At 42.5% G+C, this 19,599-nt stretch overlaps 2 protein-coding genes across 4 annotated transcripts; both read left to right on the top strand.

Moving 5' to 3' along the window:
• Positions 1 to 1,881: 1,881 nt before the first annotated feature.
• Positions 1,882 to 11,220, top strand: LOC111226443 (E3 ubiquitin-protein ligase BRE1A-like). 2 transcript variants are annotated; one of them, XM_022751596.1, is made up of 22 exons: positions 1,882 to 1,959; positions 2,351 to 2,534; positions 2,654 to 2,722; positions 2,825 to 2,923; positions 3,029 to 3,176; positions 3,279 to 3,464; positions 3,607 to 3,722; positions 3,938 to 4,084; positions 4,196 to 4,270; positions 4,426 to 4,545; positions 4,938 to 5,117; positions 5,199 to 5,334; positions 5,472 to 5,593; positions 5,754 to 5,910; positions 6,077 to 6,404; positions 6,922 to 7,039; positions 7,294 to 7,443; positions 7,543 to 7,755; positions 7,955 to 8,080; positions 8,237 to 8,377; positions 8,915 to 9,019; positions 10,402 to 11,220. In XM_022751596.1, exons 2-22 carry the CDS (start codon positions 2,361 to 2,363, stop codon positions 10,576 to 10,578), a joined length of 3,087 nt encoding a protein of 1,028 aa, XP_022607317.1. In that variant the 5' UTR covers positions 1,882 to 1,959; positions 2,351 to 2,360; the 3' UTR covers positions 10,579 to 11,220. The 2 variants fall into 2 exon arrangements, with proteins under 2 accessions (XP_022607317.1, XP_022607318.1); XM_022751597.1 differs by having other exon boundaries at positions 1,897 to 1,959; positions 2,335 to 2,534.
• A 222-nt stretch (positions 11,221 to 11,442) lies between these two features.
• On the top strand, positions 11,443 to 15,406 carry LOC111226467 (transmembrane protein 109-like). 2 transcript variants are annotated; one of them, XM_022751635.1, is made up of 4 exons: positions 11,443 to 12,483; positions 12,884 to 12,943; positions 14,453 to 14,555; positions 14,917 to 15,406. In XM_022751635.1, the coding sequence occupies exons 1-4, from the start codon at positions 12,238 to 12,240 to the stop codon at positions 15,270 to 15,272; spliced, it is 765 nt and encodes a 254-aa protein (XP_022607356.1). In that variant the 5' UTR covers positions 11,443 to 12,237; the 3' UTR covers positions 15,273 to 15,406. The 2 variants fall into 2 exon arrangements, with proteins under 2 accessions (XP_022607356.1, XP_022607358.1); XM_022751637.1 differs by lacking the exon at positions 12,884 to 12,943.
• Positions 15,407 to 19,599: the final 4,193 nt, after the last annotated feature.

Below are 19,599 nucleotides of genomic sequence, written 5' to 3'. Positions count from 1 at the left end.
TAACAATGTGTGTTTATGTGATCAGGGAGTACTCACAGATTCCTTCCTGTTATTCTTCCCAAACATCTTACAAGTAGAGATCAATTTTCAGTTGAGTACTGGGGCCCTAAATTATGGAACTCTTCTTCTACTCTTCTTCATTTGGTTACATCTTACCTCGGAGACTTTAAACTCTGTGTTGTAATTTCTTCTTTCAGATAAAAACACATATTTTAACAGTGAGGATTTGTTTTATATAATTTAGGTAGAGGTAATCTGTTCATCATGTATGTAGTCCCTGCATATGAACTTTGAGACTTATTTGGATTCCGTTTGTTTGATTGTTACCAGGGCAAATAAACAAATTAGTGTAATTTTTGATGGGAGATGTATCTAGTTCTGATAAGGCTTGTCTACATTGTAGGCCATTTATGAACTTTTTTATGTTATTGTAATTGCCATCATAATTGTTTTACTTGATCTTTATTTGAGATTTTATGCAGTAATATGGAGTGCTATTCTCTATATAGTTTCATCACACTACTATAGGACCATGTTGCATGGTTTCATTTATTGGATACAAATGATTTGCCATTAACTAGAACTGGAGAAAAACCTGCTTTTTCATGCTCCCTTGTTTATCTGCCTTATGCGTCACATCACTTGTCAAACACGTCATGCAGAAACAGTTCTAAAATCGATTGCTGAAAATGGACCAAAAAACATCAGTCCATGAGTGACCTCAGCAGATAGGGATATTTCAACCCACAGGCTGGGGTAACTCACAAACGATGGCAAGTCTGTTTTTACACAACCTGGACTCTGCACCGGGTGCAGTGTACTCTTTAATACTGCTGATCAGAGTTCAGTCGCTGTCCATGAGTCTCTTTTTACATAAGGATTGAGAGAGAGAGAGATAGAAAGAGAGAGATAGAGAGATAGAGAGAGAGAGAGCGAATAAGCGAGCTGGAGAGTGCAAAATGTTGTCCAGAAATCTTTGCTTACCCCTAAACCAAATTATTACAGTTTGGTTATTTTGGTTGCCTGATAGTTGCTGCAATATCCCCAAGCATGGCAACTTCCATAGATCCATGGATATGTGTGGGTTTCAATACAGCACTGCAGCACACAAAGTATCTCTATTCCATGTTGCTTAGATTAAGACATTTCTGAATTATTTTAGTAGTTTTGACAGAGGGAAATCATCCATACGCATTGCAAATGGAAATCTTAATTTAGCTGCATGCTTTTCAGTTTCTTGGATTATAACTCAGTGTTTTGGAATTAGTAGGCTACATTTATATTATTGGACTGCACTCTTATAGGCTACCGTAGGGCGGGATCAACAACAGCACAAAGAAGACAACTGACCTCCAGGGTGTATGTCACTGTGCATCAGTTGCTTTTTGGTGGTTTGATTATTTGCAAATTTGTTTGTGAATATGCACCATTGAAATACAATATTGAGTGGTTCCTGCATCATTGTGATACCGTGACCCCATTTTGTACAGGGAATGTTAACATCTATTTCTAACTCCTGCTAGTTTACTATATATTTTTTAGTTTATATTGCTCTCCAATGGTGTATTCCCCTGATTAAGTTGTGTTTCATCAAATCACCACAACCCATCTGACTAACAGTAAAGCAGGGCTCACGGTAGTACTCCAGTATAGAAGTGCCAATTGGTTTGTCTGTGCAAAATAAAATAAATCTTCTATCTATAATTTGCTGTATACTTGCACTCTGCTAGATGTGAACTTGGTTATACCAGAGGCCCCAGCAGCAAACTTCTGGCCTCCAAACTGGATGGATGAATATATGTTGATTGTTCCCCTCCACGTCAACAGGGGGCGTTGAGTCAGCTGAAGGTTGTCCCACTTAGATCGTCGACGCTTCCGTTTCCGAGAGGCAAGGAGCCGCAACATCAACATCCACCGACAGATTCACTCAGTAACACAAAACTCTTAACATTAAAAGCGGTAAGACTTCGGGTCGATGTGGTTGTTGCTGACAACATTACAAAGTAAATGCATCGATGTGTCGGGTCAGAATCGGGTTTCCCTGAGCATCAACAGCATTTAAAGCTAGCGTTAGCAAACGGCTAACGTTAGCCTGCCGTTACATTTGCTGTTTTAATCAGCTTGTTGTGTTTTAAAATGTGACAGTGGGTCGTTTTGGGGATATTTCTTTGGACTACTCACCTCTAGGGGTAATAAGGTTTCCGAATAAATATTAAAGCAGCTGTCTTTGGCCTTTAGCGTGTTGTATGCCCAGCAGACGGTAGTTAGCTTTGTCTTTCAAACCGCCTGGGTTTAACGCTAGCTATTAAAAGTCACGTTCTACTCTTTCTAAAGTCTCCGTTTGATTCAGGAGTCTGAGGATGTCGGGACAGAAGCGTCCTGCTGACCCCAGCGGCGGCCCCTCGTCCTCCGGTGCACCCTCAGAGAAGCGGAGGGAGAGGGAAGGAGAGGACGGAGGTCCCGGTGTCAGCGCCGCTGCCGGGGGGAGCACCGCGGTGGAGACGGTCATCAAACTGGGAGGGGTGTCTAACTCAGTGAGTTACTCTTTATTATCCACCATGCTGCCAATTTAACATTAATCTCAGGAGTGTAATGTCTCTTGGTTTGGCTGCTCCTACGTTTCATTCTCAAACTTGAATCGATTCTTTTTCAGGAAGAACAAGACATCAAAGCTCTCCAGGCTAAGAATCGAAAGTTGGGAGAAGCTCTTGATCAAAGACAGGTAAATGAATTCTCCAGTATGTGTCCACAAATCTCACTAGAAGCCGCACTTGCATCCCTCTTGCTTTGAGGAAAGTTAAAGTCTTGGCTTTTTGTCTTGCAGGTGATCGAGGATGAGTTGCGAGAGAGAATTGAGAGACTGGAGACCCGCCAGGCCACTGATGATGCCAGTCTGCTGATCCTCAATAGATACTGGAACCAGGTAGACACTCACTGGTGGAGTTTAGAGTCTGGCGCAATTACATTAATAGTCTCCTCTTCGACAAGATCAAAAAGCTGATGTCTTATGTCATTTTCTCTCCTTCAGTTTGATGAAAACGTCCAACTGATCATCAGGCGTTATGATCAAGCAAGCAGCGAACCTGAGAAATCTCCAGCAGGTGAAGGACGGAGCCTGAAGCCAGAAACACCAGAACCTGATGGCGACTCCAATCAGGAGAGGGCCAAGGACAGAGGTTAAAACAGAACTGACACAGAATCATGACTTTGAAAGCAAAAACCTTCAGATAACTGATTGATAAACTAGAGATGCCCTCTTTCCTTCTGTTGTCACCCAGGCCACCAGGGAGAGACGTCAAACTCCTTCCTGGCCACGCTGGCGAGTAGCAGCAGCGAGGAGATGGAGGCTGAGCTTCAGGTGAGAGTGGAGTCCAGCCAGAAACAGGCCAATCGTGTGGTGGAGATCTGTGAGTGTCTGAGGCGCACCGTGGACCAGCTGAAGACAGAAGTGGACCCTGGAGCTGGTGAGATAAAAGATTTGGGGACATGATGACATTGTGGTAATGGAGTAAAGCTGAGGATGAAATGTATTTGAAAGAAATTCATCAAGTCAGTTTATGTGTTTGCACTCATTAAATGCGAAATCATTGTTGCTTTTCTTTCCAGAGGGCAAGTTGTGGCAGGTAGCTTCAAAACTGAATGTGCTCCTGACCAGTGAAAATGAGCGGCTGCTACAGCTGACTGAGGACCTCAAGCAGAAGTACAGTCACATGACGAGCGAGGTACAGATGTATATACATATATATGTTCTTCTTTATTCTTTGTCGCAAAATGCTGCCCCTCAGGTCAGGCACACCTTAACAGTTAAAAAATGCCAAATAGGTTATCAACTAAATCTGATTGTAAGTGACATAAACCAAACCTTTTTACTTTAATTTGGGTTTTCTGTCTCTCATTAGCTCCAGTAACAGTTTCTTTGTCCTCCTGTCTTTTCCAGTCCCGGTCTCTGGGTCGTGCAGCTAACAAAGCAGACCAGCGTGTGAACGAACTGCAGGTTCTGATCGAGGAGCTTCAGTGGGACATGGAGAAGATCCGCCGCCGAGAAAACCGACTGAATGCCCACCTGATTGAGATACTGGAGAGGGTGAGGATGATGTGGATTTGTGTTGGAGTTTAAGTCAATTGGTGTTGTGTCAGTATAAAATGAATGTTTGTTTATGTTGAAGTATGTTATAACACTCCTTGTGCACCCCAGGTGAACAGCAAAGGCTACAAGGTGTGTGGGGAGGCCAGCAGTGTATGTGGGACCATTACCATTAACAAGAGAAAGGTTAGGACCTGTTTGGTTTTGTATCGATTTTATTTATTTATTTATTTTTGTGTATTTAAATTTTTTTTGTTAAATTCTTGATTTTTTTGTTTTTGTTTTTGCTTCATTCCATACCTTTCATTCTATACTTTTTCCTCTTCTGTCCTGACAAAAAGTTTGAGGAAATGAACAGCGAGTTGGAGGAGAACCGGGAGCTGGCAGACAACCGTCTGACTGAGCTGCAGAAGCTCCAGCAGGACCTGCAAAATGTTCACCAGGAAAACAACAGCATGAAGGTACTTATCACAGTTATCACACACCATTGATTTGTCTCAAGTGTTTGGAAGCTGAAAATGTATCACTCATGGATTGCAGTGCATTTAGAATTATGGCTGCTTATTTCACTGTCACTGAACCAAAGGATGTTAATTTACTACCATGATTAAAAAAATATTAAATATATAAATATTTTAATGGAAGCAAAATCAAAATGAGTCAACTTAAAAATGAGTGTTCTGGAAAAAAACATTCAGTGTAAATTTTCACCTAAAATGAGCCTTGCACTTCTGGGAAAAAAAGATAATTATTCAGCACTTTACTGTATTAAACATTTTTTCTGTTTTGTGCTTTTTTCTTTTTGGCCACTGTCTCCGCCTCTATTTCCTTCCTTTCTCTTTGTTCGCCTCAGGCGGAGCTGATGAGTAGAGCAGAGGGCATGGTGAAAGAGACTTCAGAGTATCGCTGTCTGCAGTCGCAGTTCTCTGTCCTCTACAACGAGTCTCTGATCCTCAAGGCTCAATTAGACGAGACACGCGCTCGCCTCGGCACTACCAGGACGGCACGCCTTCGTCAGCTGGAGCACATGGAGGTAAGCTGTGTGTGTTTGTGCCGGTGTCAGTCTGTGTAACCTTCATTCCCATCTTACACTCACTTTCCCCTCTGTGTGCAGAATGATGAGGTGGCTCTGCAGAGGAAGGTTCGTACAGAGGTGTTTCAGCTGGAGGACACACTGGCTCAGGTCAGGAAGGAGTACGAGATGTTGCGCATCGAGTTTGAACAGACTCTTGCTGCCAACGAGCAAGCAGGTAACTAACAGGTTGTAGTTTATATAGTACAGTAGAGCTTTGATCACATCAGATTCCCTCACACAAAAAAGTACTTATGTGTGTTTTATCTTTCTCCCTCACTTTCTTTTATACCTCTGACTGCCTCCTCGTCTCAGGTCCTATTAACAGGGAGATGCGGCACTTGATTAGTACACTGCAAACCCACAACCAGCAGATGAAAGGAGAGGTAGTGAAATACAAGATTAGGCTGAGAGAGACACAAGCTGAACTGAACCAGGTGGGTCAGAAGGAGAAGGAAAGAAACTCATGCACAAGAATCTTTGTGTTACTTAAATAGTAACACACAGATATGTGTTATAATCGATTGGAAATTGAGAAGCAGATAACGGTAGCTTGCCACCCTAAAAGTCATCACATGTATCTTGTTACCTCTGTAGGTCCGAGCTTCAAAGGGCAACGCCATCCTCCAATCACAGTCAAGCACAGAGATGGACGTGAAGGATGAGACATCCTCTCCTTCGACCCCAGCCGTCTCTGGAGAACCTGTGGTTAAGACAGAGCCTGACAACGGCTCCTCGACACCCAGCAGCACTGGTAACTAACACCTTGTTAACTGACCATAAAAGCTTATTTCCTATTTTATTATGTTATGAATAGTGTAAATGACATTTTTGCATATCTCACATTGTTCTTATGATCCATATTAAGACTGTCCTGGTTGACAATTCCTTCTTCACCATGTTTCCTCGTCTTTCTGCAGGTGCCTCAGTGAAAACAGAGCCTGGAGTGGAACCAGAGGCAACGATAAAAGATGAGGAGAAAGACGAGAGGAAGGAGAAGGAGGAAAAGAAAGATAAGGACATTATAAAGAAAGAGGAGAAAGACAGAGAGCGAGAGAAAGAGAAGGAAAAGGAGAGAGAGAGACCGACCCGCAGCAGTGGGAGCAGCAGCAGCGTGATAAAGGAAGAGAAGGAGAAGCCAGGGAGCAGTAGCCAACCTGACGAGTCAGCCGGGGAGCGCTTGTCTATGGTCGGTGGGTCAAAGAGGAAGGAGATGGAGCAGCTGAAGATTGTCCGAGCAGAACTCAAGTAAGTCGCATTGTGTGGAAGTTGGTTTTTATTTTATATGATGCAAATTATTTAAACTACCAGATAGATGAGGAAGAATTGGGTGAACTGTTGGTTACTGGGACTGACGTCAGCATTCAACCATGCTGGGTTATTCAGTTTTTTGTCATCACTACATAAAAGTATATAAACTAAAACTGCACATCACAAAGAAATTATAAAAGCTGAAAAATATTGTGATAAATAGATACCATCAAAATATCAGATGATATTTGTTTCACCCACACCTAGCTTGTCATAAGGTGAATAAATTTTCTTCTTCTTCGAAATCTGCTATTTTTTGCCCCTTGATCGGAATTTTAAGTGGATGTTGGGAGATTTGATTTAAACATCATATATTTGCTTTGCCTATTTGCAGGTGAATTATTATTAATTATTATTATTGTTTTAATCCATGTTAATTTTAAAAACATAACAGGCTTTATTCAGAGTTCTTGTTGATTTTGGACCTTGGATGTTGATGATTTTGGATGTGCAGGAAAGCACAGGAGTCCCAGAGGGAAATGAAGCTGCTGTTGGACATGTACCGCTCGGCACCCAAGGAGCAGAGGGACAAAGTCCAGCTCATGGCTGCAGAGAAAAAGGCCAAGTCAGAGGTGATTGACACTGCACAACACAGTCACCGACAAACAGACATATTGTTGAAATAGTCGACAATTAGTTTTGGTGGGTCACAAATTCATTCCTGTACAGCATTTATAACATGATATATGCATATTTGTACTGGATTTTCCAACTGGAATTTATTATTTTTAGGTGAGCAACATTTGGCAAGATAGAATTGTCTACTGTAATTGATTAATTGCAGCATTCCTAATGATGATGACAATGAAAATTTTACTGATCCAAGGGAGAGGAGCTGCGGCAGAGGCTGAGGGAGCTTGAGGAGCGGGAGAGGAGGGAGGGCAAGAAAATGGCAGATGAAGAGGCACTGAGGAAGATCCGGTCTGTGGAGGAGCAGATCGACATCCTCAACAAAAAGCTCTCCATAGCCAAACAGGTGCGTGAGGTGGTCGTTTTCTTTGCAAGGCACAAAGACCCTCTGCCTGCTTCTTCTTTCGTTCTGTAACACTCTCTCGCCCCCGTGCTCTCTCTGCAGGAGGAGGACGCACTGCTGAGCGAGATGGACGTGACGGGCCAGGCCTTCGAAGACATGCAGGAACAGAACATCCGCCTGATGCAGCAGCTCAGAGAAAAAGACGATGCAAACTTCAAGCTGATGAGCGAGAGGATCAAGTCCAACCAGATCCACAAGCTGCTAAAAGAGGAGAAGGAAGAGCTGGCCGACCAGCTGCTCACTTTAAAAACTCAGGTCAGGCACCAGGCAACTCCATAAGGTGCAGTCTTGTAAGGATTGGGACAAACAAATTACAGTGATAACTACTGGCTGTCATTTCTTACTTTCTTATGGACTAACTCAGTTTTCTCTCTTCTAATGTGTGTTTGGATGTGTTTTTATTTTTTTTGTTTTGTTTAATCTTCATTTTACATAATGTTGTGTCCACGTACAGGTCGATGCCCAGCTGCAGGTGGTGAGGAAGCTTGAAGAAAAGGAGCGCCTCCTGCAGGGCACCATCAGCACTGCAGAGAGAGAGCTGGCACTTCGAACACAAGCCTTGGACATGAACAAACGCAAGGTAACACATGGTTCAGTTATGATGAGCCACAGCTGCAGGGTAAATTCAATCCCAAAAAACGGTGAGCTGTTAAAACAACATATGAAGGGTTGTACAGTGTGAGAGGAAACGACATTCCAACTGAGGATGAATAAAGCCATGTCTTTCGTCCTCCAGGCTCAGGACTCTGCATTGCTGTCGGAGGAGGTGCGAACTCAGCTGGAGCAGGTTCAGCAGAGGCTCAGCATGGTCAGAGAGGAGGTCATTGAAAACAGTATCTCCAGGGAGAAAGAGTCCTTCAACGCCCGACGAGCACAGGTAACAACACACACAAATTAATAAGTGGCCACAAATAAGCTCAAGCCATAAATGTTAAATATTTATTTTAAAAGGTGAAATGTGCTTCAATCAGAGTTATATCCACCGAGGTTGTTTCTGATGGCTTAAAGCATATTGATGATAAGAAAAAAAATTTTAACACAGAAAAACAAATCAATTCTTTTGGTCATACGACTTGGCATGACTCTTCCTATGACTCTCTTTCACTGCATATTTTCTAATGGCAAATTAGATTTGTGGATTGAGACCCTTTGTTTCCTCCTCACTGCGTGTGAGCTTAATAGTTATTGCCAGTTTCAATTTTGTTGTCCTCTGCTGAAATGGTGAAAAGGTTCCACATCACTAACATTTCCACTTTCAGGCTAACCCTTGTTGGTTTCATGTTGTGCTCAGATGTCGCAGACTCAAATATTAACATCTAGATTATTGCATTCATGAAGTCAGTTGTCAAATGAAAGTAAAATGTGGAAGACAGGCTCCTTTTACTTACAGCTGTTAACTCTTAATGTGTTTCAGGAGGACATCTCCAAACTTAGGAGAAAGATCGAGAAGGCCAAGAAACCAGCTGAGAAAATCAGCAATGGGGATGAGATCCTTAATGAAGAAATTAATGAATACAAGGTAGGTGTTGGTGATACAAAATTTTTTTTTAAACTTTCTATTTTCAATGATCCTGCTCCAGGTCCGCTGTTTCCAGTCTTTGTGCTGAGCTAATGGCCTAACCCATTCGTTCTTGTAACTTCACCTTTACCTTAAAGGTGTGACAGTGTTCATCATCTTCTCATCTAGCTTCTGCTTTAAGAAAACGAATATGTGCATTTCCGAAAAGTGTCAAACATTTCCTTGGATAACCAGCAGTTAGCTTGGAATGCTAGCATCGAACAATGATCTGAGGGCCATGAAACAGTATGAACTCTGCATCCACATGACTACATTTTTGTTTTAAAACACATCTCTTTTGCTGCATTTCCTCCTGCTGTCCACACTTCTCCGGAGTTTTCGAACCCCTGAAAACAGAGAGTTTTGGACTTGCTGCTGGCCCCTTGTTGGGTTGAAAACTCCAGGGTTGCATTGTAGTGTTGACAGGCAAAAACAGACACCTTTGGAAACTATTACGTAGATACCGGTGGTCACTCCCTGATTGGGTCTTATCAGCTACAATTACCATTGCTGAAAGCAACATGAATAATGAATTACAAGTCTTAGACCTTGTTGTCTTTGTTAGTAGCTGTTTGGTTTAATTCTGTATTTTAACACTACAACTGCCTTTGCTGTTTCTCGTGAGTAGTATTTTGTGCGACTAATCAACTGCAGAGTGAGAGACAATCTGCGTCCTGTTTGCACCAGCTCTCGCACGCTCAGTGTACGTGAATAGTCATGTAGTTTTCCTTTTAAAATGAAAACCCAGTAGTGTGGATGTAGCCTCACCCTCATTTCCTTGATAAGAACACCTGAGATTATGTGCAGTTATATGTAAATTATGCCACAGGGAATGGAATTAACAAGAGTCTTGAGGGTCTGTTTGTCTTAGAAGTGGGGGCAGTTAAACTAAAGTTATCTTCATCACTCTGGTTTCCACTAAATGAGCCCAACTGCCAGTGTGATCACACTCTTTTGACAAGAACACAGTTAAACACTTAAAGTTTCAACCAACTGGTGGAGACTGAACATCACACGTTGGGAGCATCCTCAGATTTTTCCAGGTTTGCGATAAATTTATAAACTAAACAGTTTAATATAATCGTGATGAATCTAGACACTTTGGTGATAAACCCCCTGTATTTACAAAATTTGTCATGGTCACATCAGGTTTTATAATTGGCCTTCGTATCATGTGGTGTGTTCCTCACGAGTTTTCTGGATGAGGACAATTGAGCCTGAGGTGGAGTCTCTATAATCACACGGCCTCCCTGCTGCCCTAGATATTTGTGTCCACTCATTACCAACCATTCAGCTGAGGACAAAACTGGCCTCTCAGTTAATTGTTCTCTTCCCCCCTCCAGGCACGTCTAACATGTCCGTGCTGCAACTCTCGGGTGAAGGACGCTGTACTGACCAAGTGCTTCCACGTCTTCTGCTTCGAGTGCGTCAAGACACGCTATGACACACGCCAGAGGAAGTGCCCCAAGTGCAACGCTGCCTTCGGAGCGAACGACTTCCATCGCATTTACATTGGTTAAAGCTGCGGTTCCCCCCGCTGTGGAAGGGTCAGCAAGATAAGCAGTAGTACAAACACTGCTGGGAGCATCACTGCACGCCAATGTTTGCTCCTCTGACTATGTACATCCCATGCTCATGTATCTACAGGATGCTATCAGTGTGAAATCCTCTCCTCGATGATTCCAGCCTTGCGGGGCCACACTGATGTTCTGAACAGAACGCTTTAAAAAAAAAAAAAAAAATTTTTTTTTTTAAACAGTGACTGAATTCAGCTCCAGTATCCACTACTTTACTGTCCGTTTTCAGATACTGCTGCAGGAAGAATGAAGAGAAATGAGATTCTGCGAGTTTGCATCACAAGCTGATGTTTGTGGTGTTTGTGTGTGTGTGTGTGCACGTGTGCGTGTGCATTCTAAAACAGGCAATTAAACGAACCTGTGTACAAAGGAAATTGTTAGTACAGTGAGCAGACAGCATTCCTTCCAGTGTAGTAGATGTTTGAATCATGTTGGTATGTATGTATATACTGTATGTCATTATTGTTTCATTTTCTATTTGAAATCTGCCTCTTTTTTTCTCCAAACTGTCTTTAAATCTCTGAAGTCTCCTGACTTGATGCTGTGTAATTGCTGTTGCTAGTTATTAAATTGCCATCAAAAATGTCCAGCTTCAATTTCCACGTCACTGTTTTTCAGTCTGAAATGTTTTATCAGACCCTGTGAATAATCTTAACATTTGACCTGGAGCATTAAACCACAAGTCCCAGTGTGCAAATCTGTGTTTATCCCTGTGCACAGCGCCTTCCTCTTTCTCCTCCCCCTCCCCCTCCTCCTCCTCCTCCTCCTCTTCCCGACGTGTGTGCACACTGGTTACAGTCGTTAGAAACGCTAGAAGGAAGGGAGTGCCATTTGGGAACAGCGACAAGGGAGCTTTTTTTCTTAAAAAAAAAAAGGTTGAGCAACATAATCCATCGCATAAGTGCTTTTGATGCAAGCGCAAAGACAAAGGAACACCAAACCTGACTGGTGTGGAGCTCAGAGCAGAAATAAGAGGCTTTAGGAGACTCGTGGCCAGCTCAACGTCACCGCGTTTCTACCGTTTTCTTTAACGCGTAAAGCTGCAACAGGAAAACTTTTGGAGACGTTTCTGCTACTGTATCTTTTTTTTATTAACAACTTTCCGCTGCATCTTGACAAATCATCAGCTCGACCACTGCTGGATCTAAGCCTTTAACGGGTTCTTACCAAATATAGCCTCTGTAAATGCTGGAGTGTCCTTGACTGAGCGGAGCGGTCTTACAGTGAATATTTGCAGCCCTGCCAAAGTTTATAATTAAATACTTAGATCATTTTGAGACACCGGGGCTTTTTTTAACCAAGACATTTAGTCTAATTTGCAAAGTGGACACTTGAATCAGTCGGTGCGTTAACATTTTTAGAAGCTGGCGCGGTTCTTATATTTTTCTTTCCTCCCATTGTGAACTGCAGCATGTTGATTTAAAAACGCTCTGTAACCTATGATTTCTCCCACCAGGAGCCATTTTTAAGTCTTTGATTTACAATCCTGTCTGAGACACTGAACACCAGCTGCTCAACCTGCTCTGGACTGCAGCCTTAACCTGAGCACATACACTTTTTAAGCACAATCTTTTTTTTTCCATTGTTCTTAAATCTCCTGCAATGACTTTTTGTGCGTCTTGCTGCGGGCGCGGTGGATGTGCCATGCCTCGCCTTTTCCTCACCATCTCTGTCTTGGTGCTTGGCTTGACGATGGGCTGGGCTGGAGCTGAAGCTGAGCAGGCCAAGCCGACCGGGGAGAGCCCACCGGCGGTCACCCTCCGCACTGTGATCGTGGGAACCTGCCAGGAGGTCCAGCGCTACGCGGAGTCAGTGTTGGGAACCGGCGTAGTGCGGTCAGCTGCTGAGGTACAGAGAGGAGATGCACCGCTGGCTAATACTTTTCCTTCCTGCTCCGGGAAGTGGCTTTACACTCATCTTTTTTTCTTTAATTGTTAATATACTGTGGTCTAACTTAACTGTTTGCTCTGTCACTATTCTTAATCAATGCTTAACTTTATCTGGTCACTAATTTTATCCCTCAACTTTCATCCCTATCTTCACCTTTCACGCACATTCCTCTCCCCATGCCCCTCAACTTGTTAATCTCTCTCCTGATCCCCTCATCTTCCCTGCCCTCATTTCATGTCTTCTTATATCCTTGCATCCCTCTCACCCATAAACACACACACACACACTCTTTCTCTCTCTCTCTCTCTCTCTTTTCTGTCCCCCTGCCTCCATCCTGCTGTGGTTTCCTTTTCCCCAGAGTGCAGTGTTGTATCTTGAATCATTGCTTGGTCAGGAGAACATCTATAAAGTGGCCATGGTAAGAAACTTCTGGCTATCTCCATCTAGTCTGACCCGACATGGTCCCTTAAACAGAATCCTCTCATGTGGCTCTGTTTAGTTCATGTGGGTGGCATAGTTATTAGAGATTAGGAGCGTAGCTGTCCTGACGAACAAGGCCATAAGTGTGTTTGTATATGAAGATATTTGCATGAGAGGCCACCATACCTGTGAGCTTTTAGTGATAAGATTCTTTTTATGTGTTGGCAAGCTGATATCTGAGCGGAAATAGTTGACATGACTCAGTTTGGTATCTGTGAATGCAAAATATAGGGTGTGTGCATGATCCTTGGATGAGAAATTGACTATTTAAGTCCCACAATTTGAAATAGAGCCTTACTCCATCTGAATTTGATTCTGTATGTTTGTTTCTAGTGAGAAAACCCAGTTTAAGTGGAGTAAAAATATGTCATTTTGTGATAATTTTGTAATTTAATCCTCAAGACAAACAGATAGACAAAAGACCTGCACACTGCACCTATAGCTCTCAGTAAAATGTAATGTAATCTAGTTGGGCAACATTTCTTCACAATCGTTGGTTGGCATCTATGATATTTACTGGGAGCTGTCAGCGCAGTGTGCAGGTCTTCTGTCAGTCTTCTGGATGTGCACGCTCTATGCCGTTTGTCTACAAAATTTAATCCTCAAGTCAGCTTTGAAGCATTAGTAGTAGATGGATCACATAAAGACACTACGCAATGTTGTCCTTTCAAGTGATTTAAGAGCTGGAAAATTATACAAATGCAATTGTCCTTTTGTAAGTTGCATCATTAGAATCTGAAACACCCGTGGCTTCACAAACCTGCCTTTTAACAGTAAGGCTTATCATTTGGAAAGCGAGCCTCATAGAATCATGCAGAGCAGTAAATGATTAAGTGTGTTTTTAAGTGATACACACACACTGATGTGGAGTGACAGATGCTTGACTCATGCTCTGACATGCTGGACAGTTTTCACTTACATGCCAGTGTGTAGCGCAACAGGTGCAGATAAGATACTTGTCCAACTTGTTGAGCTACCCTTGACCTTGCTGGACGAGGTTATTCTCTCTCGCTCTCGCTCTCGCTCTCTCTCTCTCTCTCAGTGTGTGTGTGTGTGATTTGGGGGGAGGTGAATAGAGGCTGTACAGGAATAGCGAAGGGCACTGTCCAGTTGTCGCTCACATGCACAGCTGTTTTGTCCAAGTCAACAATACAGCACTTCTTCTATCATAAGGTGCTCCTCAGCAGCACTTGCAGTCTCTTTTAATACAGTCATCCAGTTTGTACCAGCAGCCGCTGTAAATCAGCCGTGCTGTTTTATACACATGCATTATGAATCACACTGTATCTGTCTGCACATTGGAGCCATGGTTGGCTGTGCACATGAATCTGCACCTCTTACCTCTCTGCATGATTATTAATGCCATCAGAATGCTGCCTCTCTTCACTGTTACCTTGCATAATAACAAAGTAAAACATGTCTCCACCCTTCCTCCGCACCGCCACAGTTTCTTGAGATGGTGATCCGATTCCTGGCTGAAGGAGCTGCCAGCGGCCTGAATGTCATTGCTGTTTACGTCACAGAGATCCTGAAGGTCACAGGATTTGATGGTGGGTACCACAATGGCCCCTGTGTGCGTGTGTGCGTGTGTGCGTGTGTGTCTGTGTGTCTGAGCAAGCTACTGAGTAAGTGCTTATGCTTTTCTGCATGCTCTATTTTTTCCTCCCTGTATGTGTAAAGGTGTAAATTAATCCTAATCCCTAACCCTACAAATTGCCTGCTGGGGTAAAAGAGGATCTGTGGCAATGAAAGTTTGAAGTGTAAGTGAAAATATGCAGTCTTGCCTCTCCCTCGGGGCAATCTGTCTGCCACTCCTTTTTTAAGCTAGAGCGTTTAGTCCTGTTGCTTCCTGTGGGACTGGCTTTATTCCTTGTGAAAAATATGCCTAAACTGGATTTCCTCCTCCCACAGCTGCACTGACGTTGCCCCGATTCACTCCAGAGGGTGTGACTGCCGTCGCCCAGTGGGGCCTGGTGGCTCTCATTGGCTACTGGGTGCTGACCATCGTTTTCCGTCTGCTGATTGCGGTGGTGAGGCGGGTGTTCTGGATAGTGAAAACCGTCTTGGCGCTCTGGCTTTTCGGACTGATGGTGACTGACAAGACTGCCTCTACAGACACCACGGCGGTCCGACTGGCCGGCCTCGTGCTGGTATGTGTCCTGCTGACTCTTCTCACCTCTGCGTCTGAAAAGTCGGGTGTAGTGGAAAACCGACTGAGCTCCCTGGAGGGCCGGCTAAAGGCAGTAGAGAAGAGGAAAGGGGAATAGTGATGGGAGAGGGTTGAGAGGAGTAAAGATGGACACAGTGATGGTAATATTGATTAAGTAAACAGTAATATTCATGGTTTCTATATGTGTGTGTCAAACTATTAAGCAAATAAATAAATCTCTGGGACTTTTAATCTGGAATGCTCTTTTTGTTTTCCTTGATGAAGCATAGCACTCAACTTAAAGTACAACTGAGGCTGATGGGATCAGTTGATGTCATCAGTTTTGCAGTAATTTGGTCATACTGGACAAATTAAAATTTTGACCTTATTGTGGTGTTGGATAAAAAGTCAGGTGATCATCAGAGTTATTAGGCTGCACTCACTGGGAACTGTGCATGGCTGTAATTCCATCACAATCCATCTAATATATGTTGAAATAATTCACCAGAAACTTTGAGCTGCTGGTGACATTAGAGGAAGAGTCAAGGGGTTACTGTGTGCACCATTTATCCGTAACAAATATCATGGCAATCTAGCCAATAGTTGCTGAGATAATTTAGTCTGGAACTAAAGTCATGGACTGACTGGCCTCGTCATCTACACAGCAGCCATGATGCTACCCTGACTAAAAATATCTGTGTGGACAGTTGACAACACTTGACACTTAAATTATTATTACATTATCAGGACATTGAAATAATCCAGTATCAAGTGACCAGTCTCAACTTTGACATCTCTGTTTCATCTCACCATGACCAAAATGGTATCTTCAACCCAGGCCGACCTGTGGTCTCTCAACAGCCTCTTCAGTCTCCCTTCGCCTGGTTGCTTCCCTGCTGCTCAGTCAGCTGGAAGCTTTTTTGATCCTTAGGTTCGCACCAACAATGTTCACCCCCACTGCCACTCCAGCCAAGTGGAACAGTCTGACCTCATTGCCAGAAGTATCAGTACTGCTAGCTCACCCTGTACCAGCACAACTTACTAACACCCCCCCCCCCCCCCCCCACTTCGCTGTAGTGGAGTGCCAAGTGGGCCGGATATGAATCCACAGCGAAACTAACTGTCCCACTGTGTCACCAACTCTCTGCATCATCACAGAGACAAAGAATAGCAGTGATGATAATGTGATGCTACACCGAAACACATTTACAAAATCATTATTTGGTCTCTTGAAATCTTACTGTCAAAATTAAATACGTAATATGAGAAAATGTATGTGAATAATGTATTTGACTTTAAAGCCACTAGGATTGATATATTTAGAATAACAAAGGATAAAATGGCCGCGTCTTGTGAAAGGTATAGCCTTTACTGACAATACCACAGAGAATTATTCCCTCTCGGCTCTACAGAGCTTTATAGCATCTTTCAGCACGTTGTTTTGGTTCACTCTCGCCGCTCTCATAGCCTCATTTTTGTTCCCAGGCAGCTGCTCTAATTGAAAAAGCACCAGAAACACAACTCAAAATAAATGCTTATGTTGATCTCAGGTCAGTGGAATATATAAATGAGCAGATGTTTGTTAACAAGTCACCTGTGCACTAAGTTAATTGCTCTGTATCTTAAAAGTAGACGGATAAAAGTGAAATTAATTTTTTGCACATCCAGTTTTGTTTGGAACTTGCACACGTTGTCACTTTTCTAGCTGTCCTTTATGATCTCCACAGCTACAGAATGTGTCTCGGGCAGATAATAGTGATTTCAGTGATACTGTAATATTATCTTATCTTAGATCCAAATTTCAGAGATTACTAATTATGTGATTGCAACTATCTCAGTTATTGGATTTTTAATTCTTGGATTAATAATCATCGGTTGTTTGATGCACTTATCAGGTAGTTGTAATACATTTTTCTCAAATCTACAAATATCAGTATTTGTTGCTATTGGGTGCAGAATGTTGAGGCTACAGGTTTGAGTTTATATTTAGTTGCTATTTACAAAGACAGCTTTAAATGCAGGTTGCATGGGCTAGTAAACTTGGAGGGATTTTCAGGATCACTGAGAGTAACAAATGTGTCTACAGAGAATTGGTTACTGTTTGTTACAACAAACAGATTTGTGGCTCTGTAGTTTTACTTTTTTGGAACACAAAAGGCTCAGTCGTATTTAAACTTCTGCTCACTGTTTCTTTTGTGAACCAGTTGGTGCGGTGTAAGGAATGTATCTGCTTGGATAAGCTTTTGGCTGTGTAGGGACATGTTCGGTGGGTGGTGCTCGTAGTGGTGCGGAAGGGTTGTCGCAGAATCAGAAGTAAATGATGTCGTCTGTGAAGACACGAAAACAAGAAAACACTGACACAATTATGTAAAAACGTTTAATGCACCTGATGCAACGTACAAATACACTGAGGTACGGACACAGGAGGCTCACTTGTCACAACTTTTCATATCAAGTTTTCAAAAAAGACTCAGTTAGCCCTTAAATAAAAACCCACTCTACCATATTTACACAACAATCATAAACTAAGGCATGAATGAGTACTGTAATTATTAAAACTCAAAGTGCTGTTGTGCGTAGTGTACATGTGAGAGGTAAGAGACATGCAAACAGAGGCATATTGCAACTATAGTCAAGTGTATTCAGTGTGTTGCATGTGTGTGTGTTTGTAAAAAAAGTAACAAATACAGTAACAGATTAATGTTGAGTTAAAGCAGTGCACTTAAGGCACAGAGTGCGGCACAGAGGTGTAGAGGTGTGTTCGTGCCACTTTTCCACTCTCCATTTTATAGTTGTCGAACAATCACTATAATAAGGTAAACAGCGGCAGCGTGCACAGCTCCAAATCCTGAGCACTGTACCGGGTGTAAGGTCGTAGCTGAGTCAACAAGATAAAGAAAATGCCAGCACTCACAGTGGAATAGTCTTATTATTTAATATGGGGCCATCAACAAATGCATTTCATCATTATCAACGCTGATGATGGCTTATAGCTGAAACCCATTTGTTAATTGCCCCTTATTAAATAATAAGACTATTCCACTGTGAGTGCCGGCATTTTCTTTATCTCAATCACTATAATAAGACGTAAACATTTGTGTGTGTGTGTGTGTGTGTGTGTGTGTGTGTGTGTGTGTGTGTGTGTGTGTGTGTGTGTGTGTGTGTGTGGGGTGGGTGGGTGGTGTGGGTGGGTGGGTGGGTGGGTGTGTGTGTGGGTGTGTGTGTGGGGGGGTGTGTGGGTTGTGTTGGGTGGTGTGTGGTGGGTTGGGTGGGTGGGTGGGGCTGGCCTGAGCAAATGAAAAATTTTTCACAATACGCGTAGTTTTTATATAAATATCAGTCTAATGTCTAATTCACATGACTCAACACTATATTCTATAACGCATGCACCAATCGTTTATGTTATCTCATGTCAAACAAGACTAACTAGATTCCAAAGGCTAAGCAAATGTGCATGAAGAATAGTAACATGCACACAAGCACAAGAAGATCTACCACTTTTTAATAGCAAGCTTTGCAGGCCACTTTATGTTTGTATCTTCCCTGAAAAGTTCTTCACAGTCAAGATGGTCTGTAATAGATGGTGTATTCTTGACAGAACAGCAGTTATGAGAAAACTATTCACTCAGTAGTATGTGTTACTGATGAGCTCATTACACTGTTTTTAAGTGAGACTTGTGAGGCATAGGAAATTAGTGTAAATAACACCATAACTATCTATTTTTTAATGGTATACATGCTGAAAGAGTAGGCCAACATTTTGGGAAATGCACATATTCACTTTCATACTGACAGTTGAGAAGAGCAATCTCTGTATGTTAAATATGAACCTGCAGCCAGCAGCTGAAGTCACTGATGAAAGAAGAAGCACATTTCCCAAAATGTCAAACTTTTCCTTTTATGTCACACTAATGGGTGAGTTTACCAATTTGAGTGTACCTTTCAAAAATCTCAGCTTTCAGAGCAAGTTGAGTTTGTCTGAGTTATAAACATCACAGCACGTTGAGTTTGAACTGAGTGGGGAAGCAGAGGGAAAGGTCATCCCCTTCAGTTCAAACCGCGGCGCAGGATCAGAATATAGAGGGACGGTTGGAGCGTCTGCCTGCTCTGCTGGAGCTGACACCTGGAGAGAAAAAGACAGATACGTCACTATCAGAGCATCAGATTATCACAAGCCGGCTCTCGTATCGATGCAAAACTGCCTGAATTAAGTCTAAAATACAGATATTAGCGGCCACTGCTGTTTATGTGCAACATGGGGAATATTCATGCCAAATAATTGATGAAGATATTTGGATACATAGTATAATTGCAATTTTTGAATCACAGTTACTGTAAGATATTTATATTTGAGTCTAATTCATTTGCTGAAAAGGAGACAAAACACACAATAAACAAAGTTAAAGATGAGTAGCTGCAAGAATTATTTATTTAAATTAAAAATT

The sequence above is a fragment of the Seriola dumerili genome, unplaced genomic scaffold (assembly GCF_002260705.1).
Source record: "Seriola dumerili isolate Sdu_G_001 unplaced genomic scaffold, Sdu_1.0 BDQW01000160.1, whole genome shotgun sequence".
NCBI lineage: Eukaryota > Metazoa > Chordata > Actinopteri > Carangiformes > Carangidae > Seriola > Seriola dumerili.
This window is presented reverse-complemented; position numbering and strand designations above follow the sequence as displayed.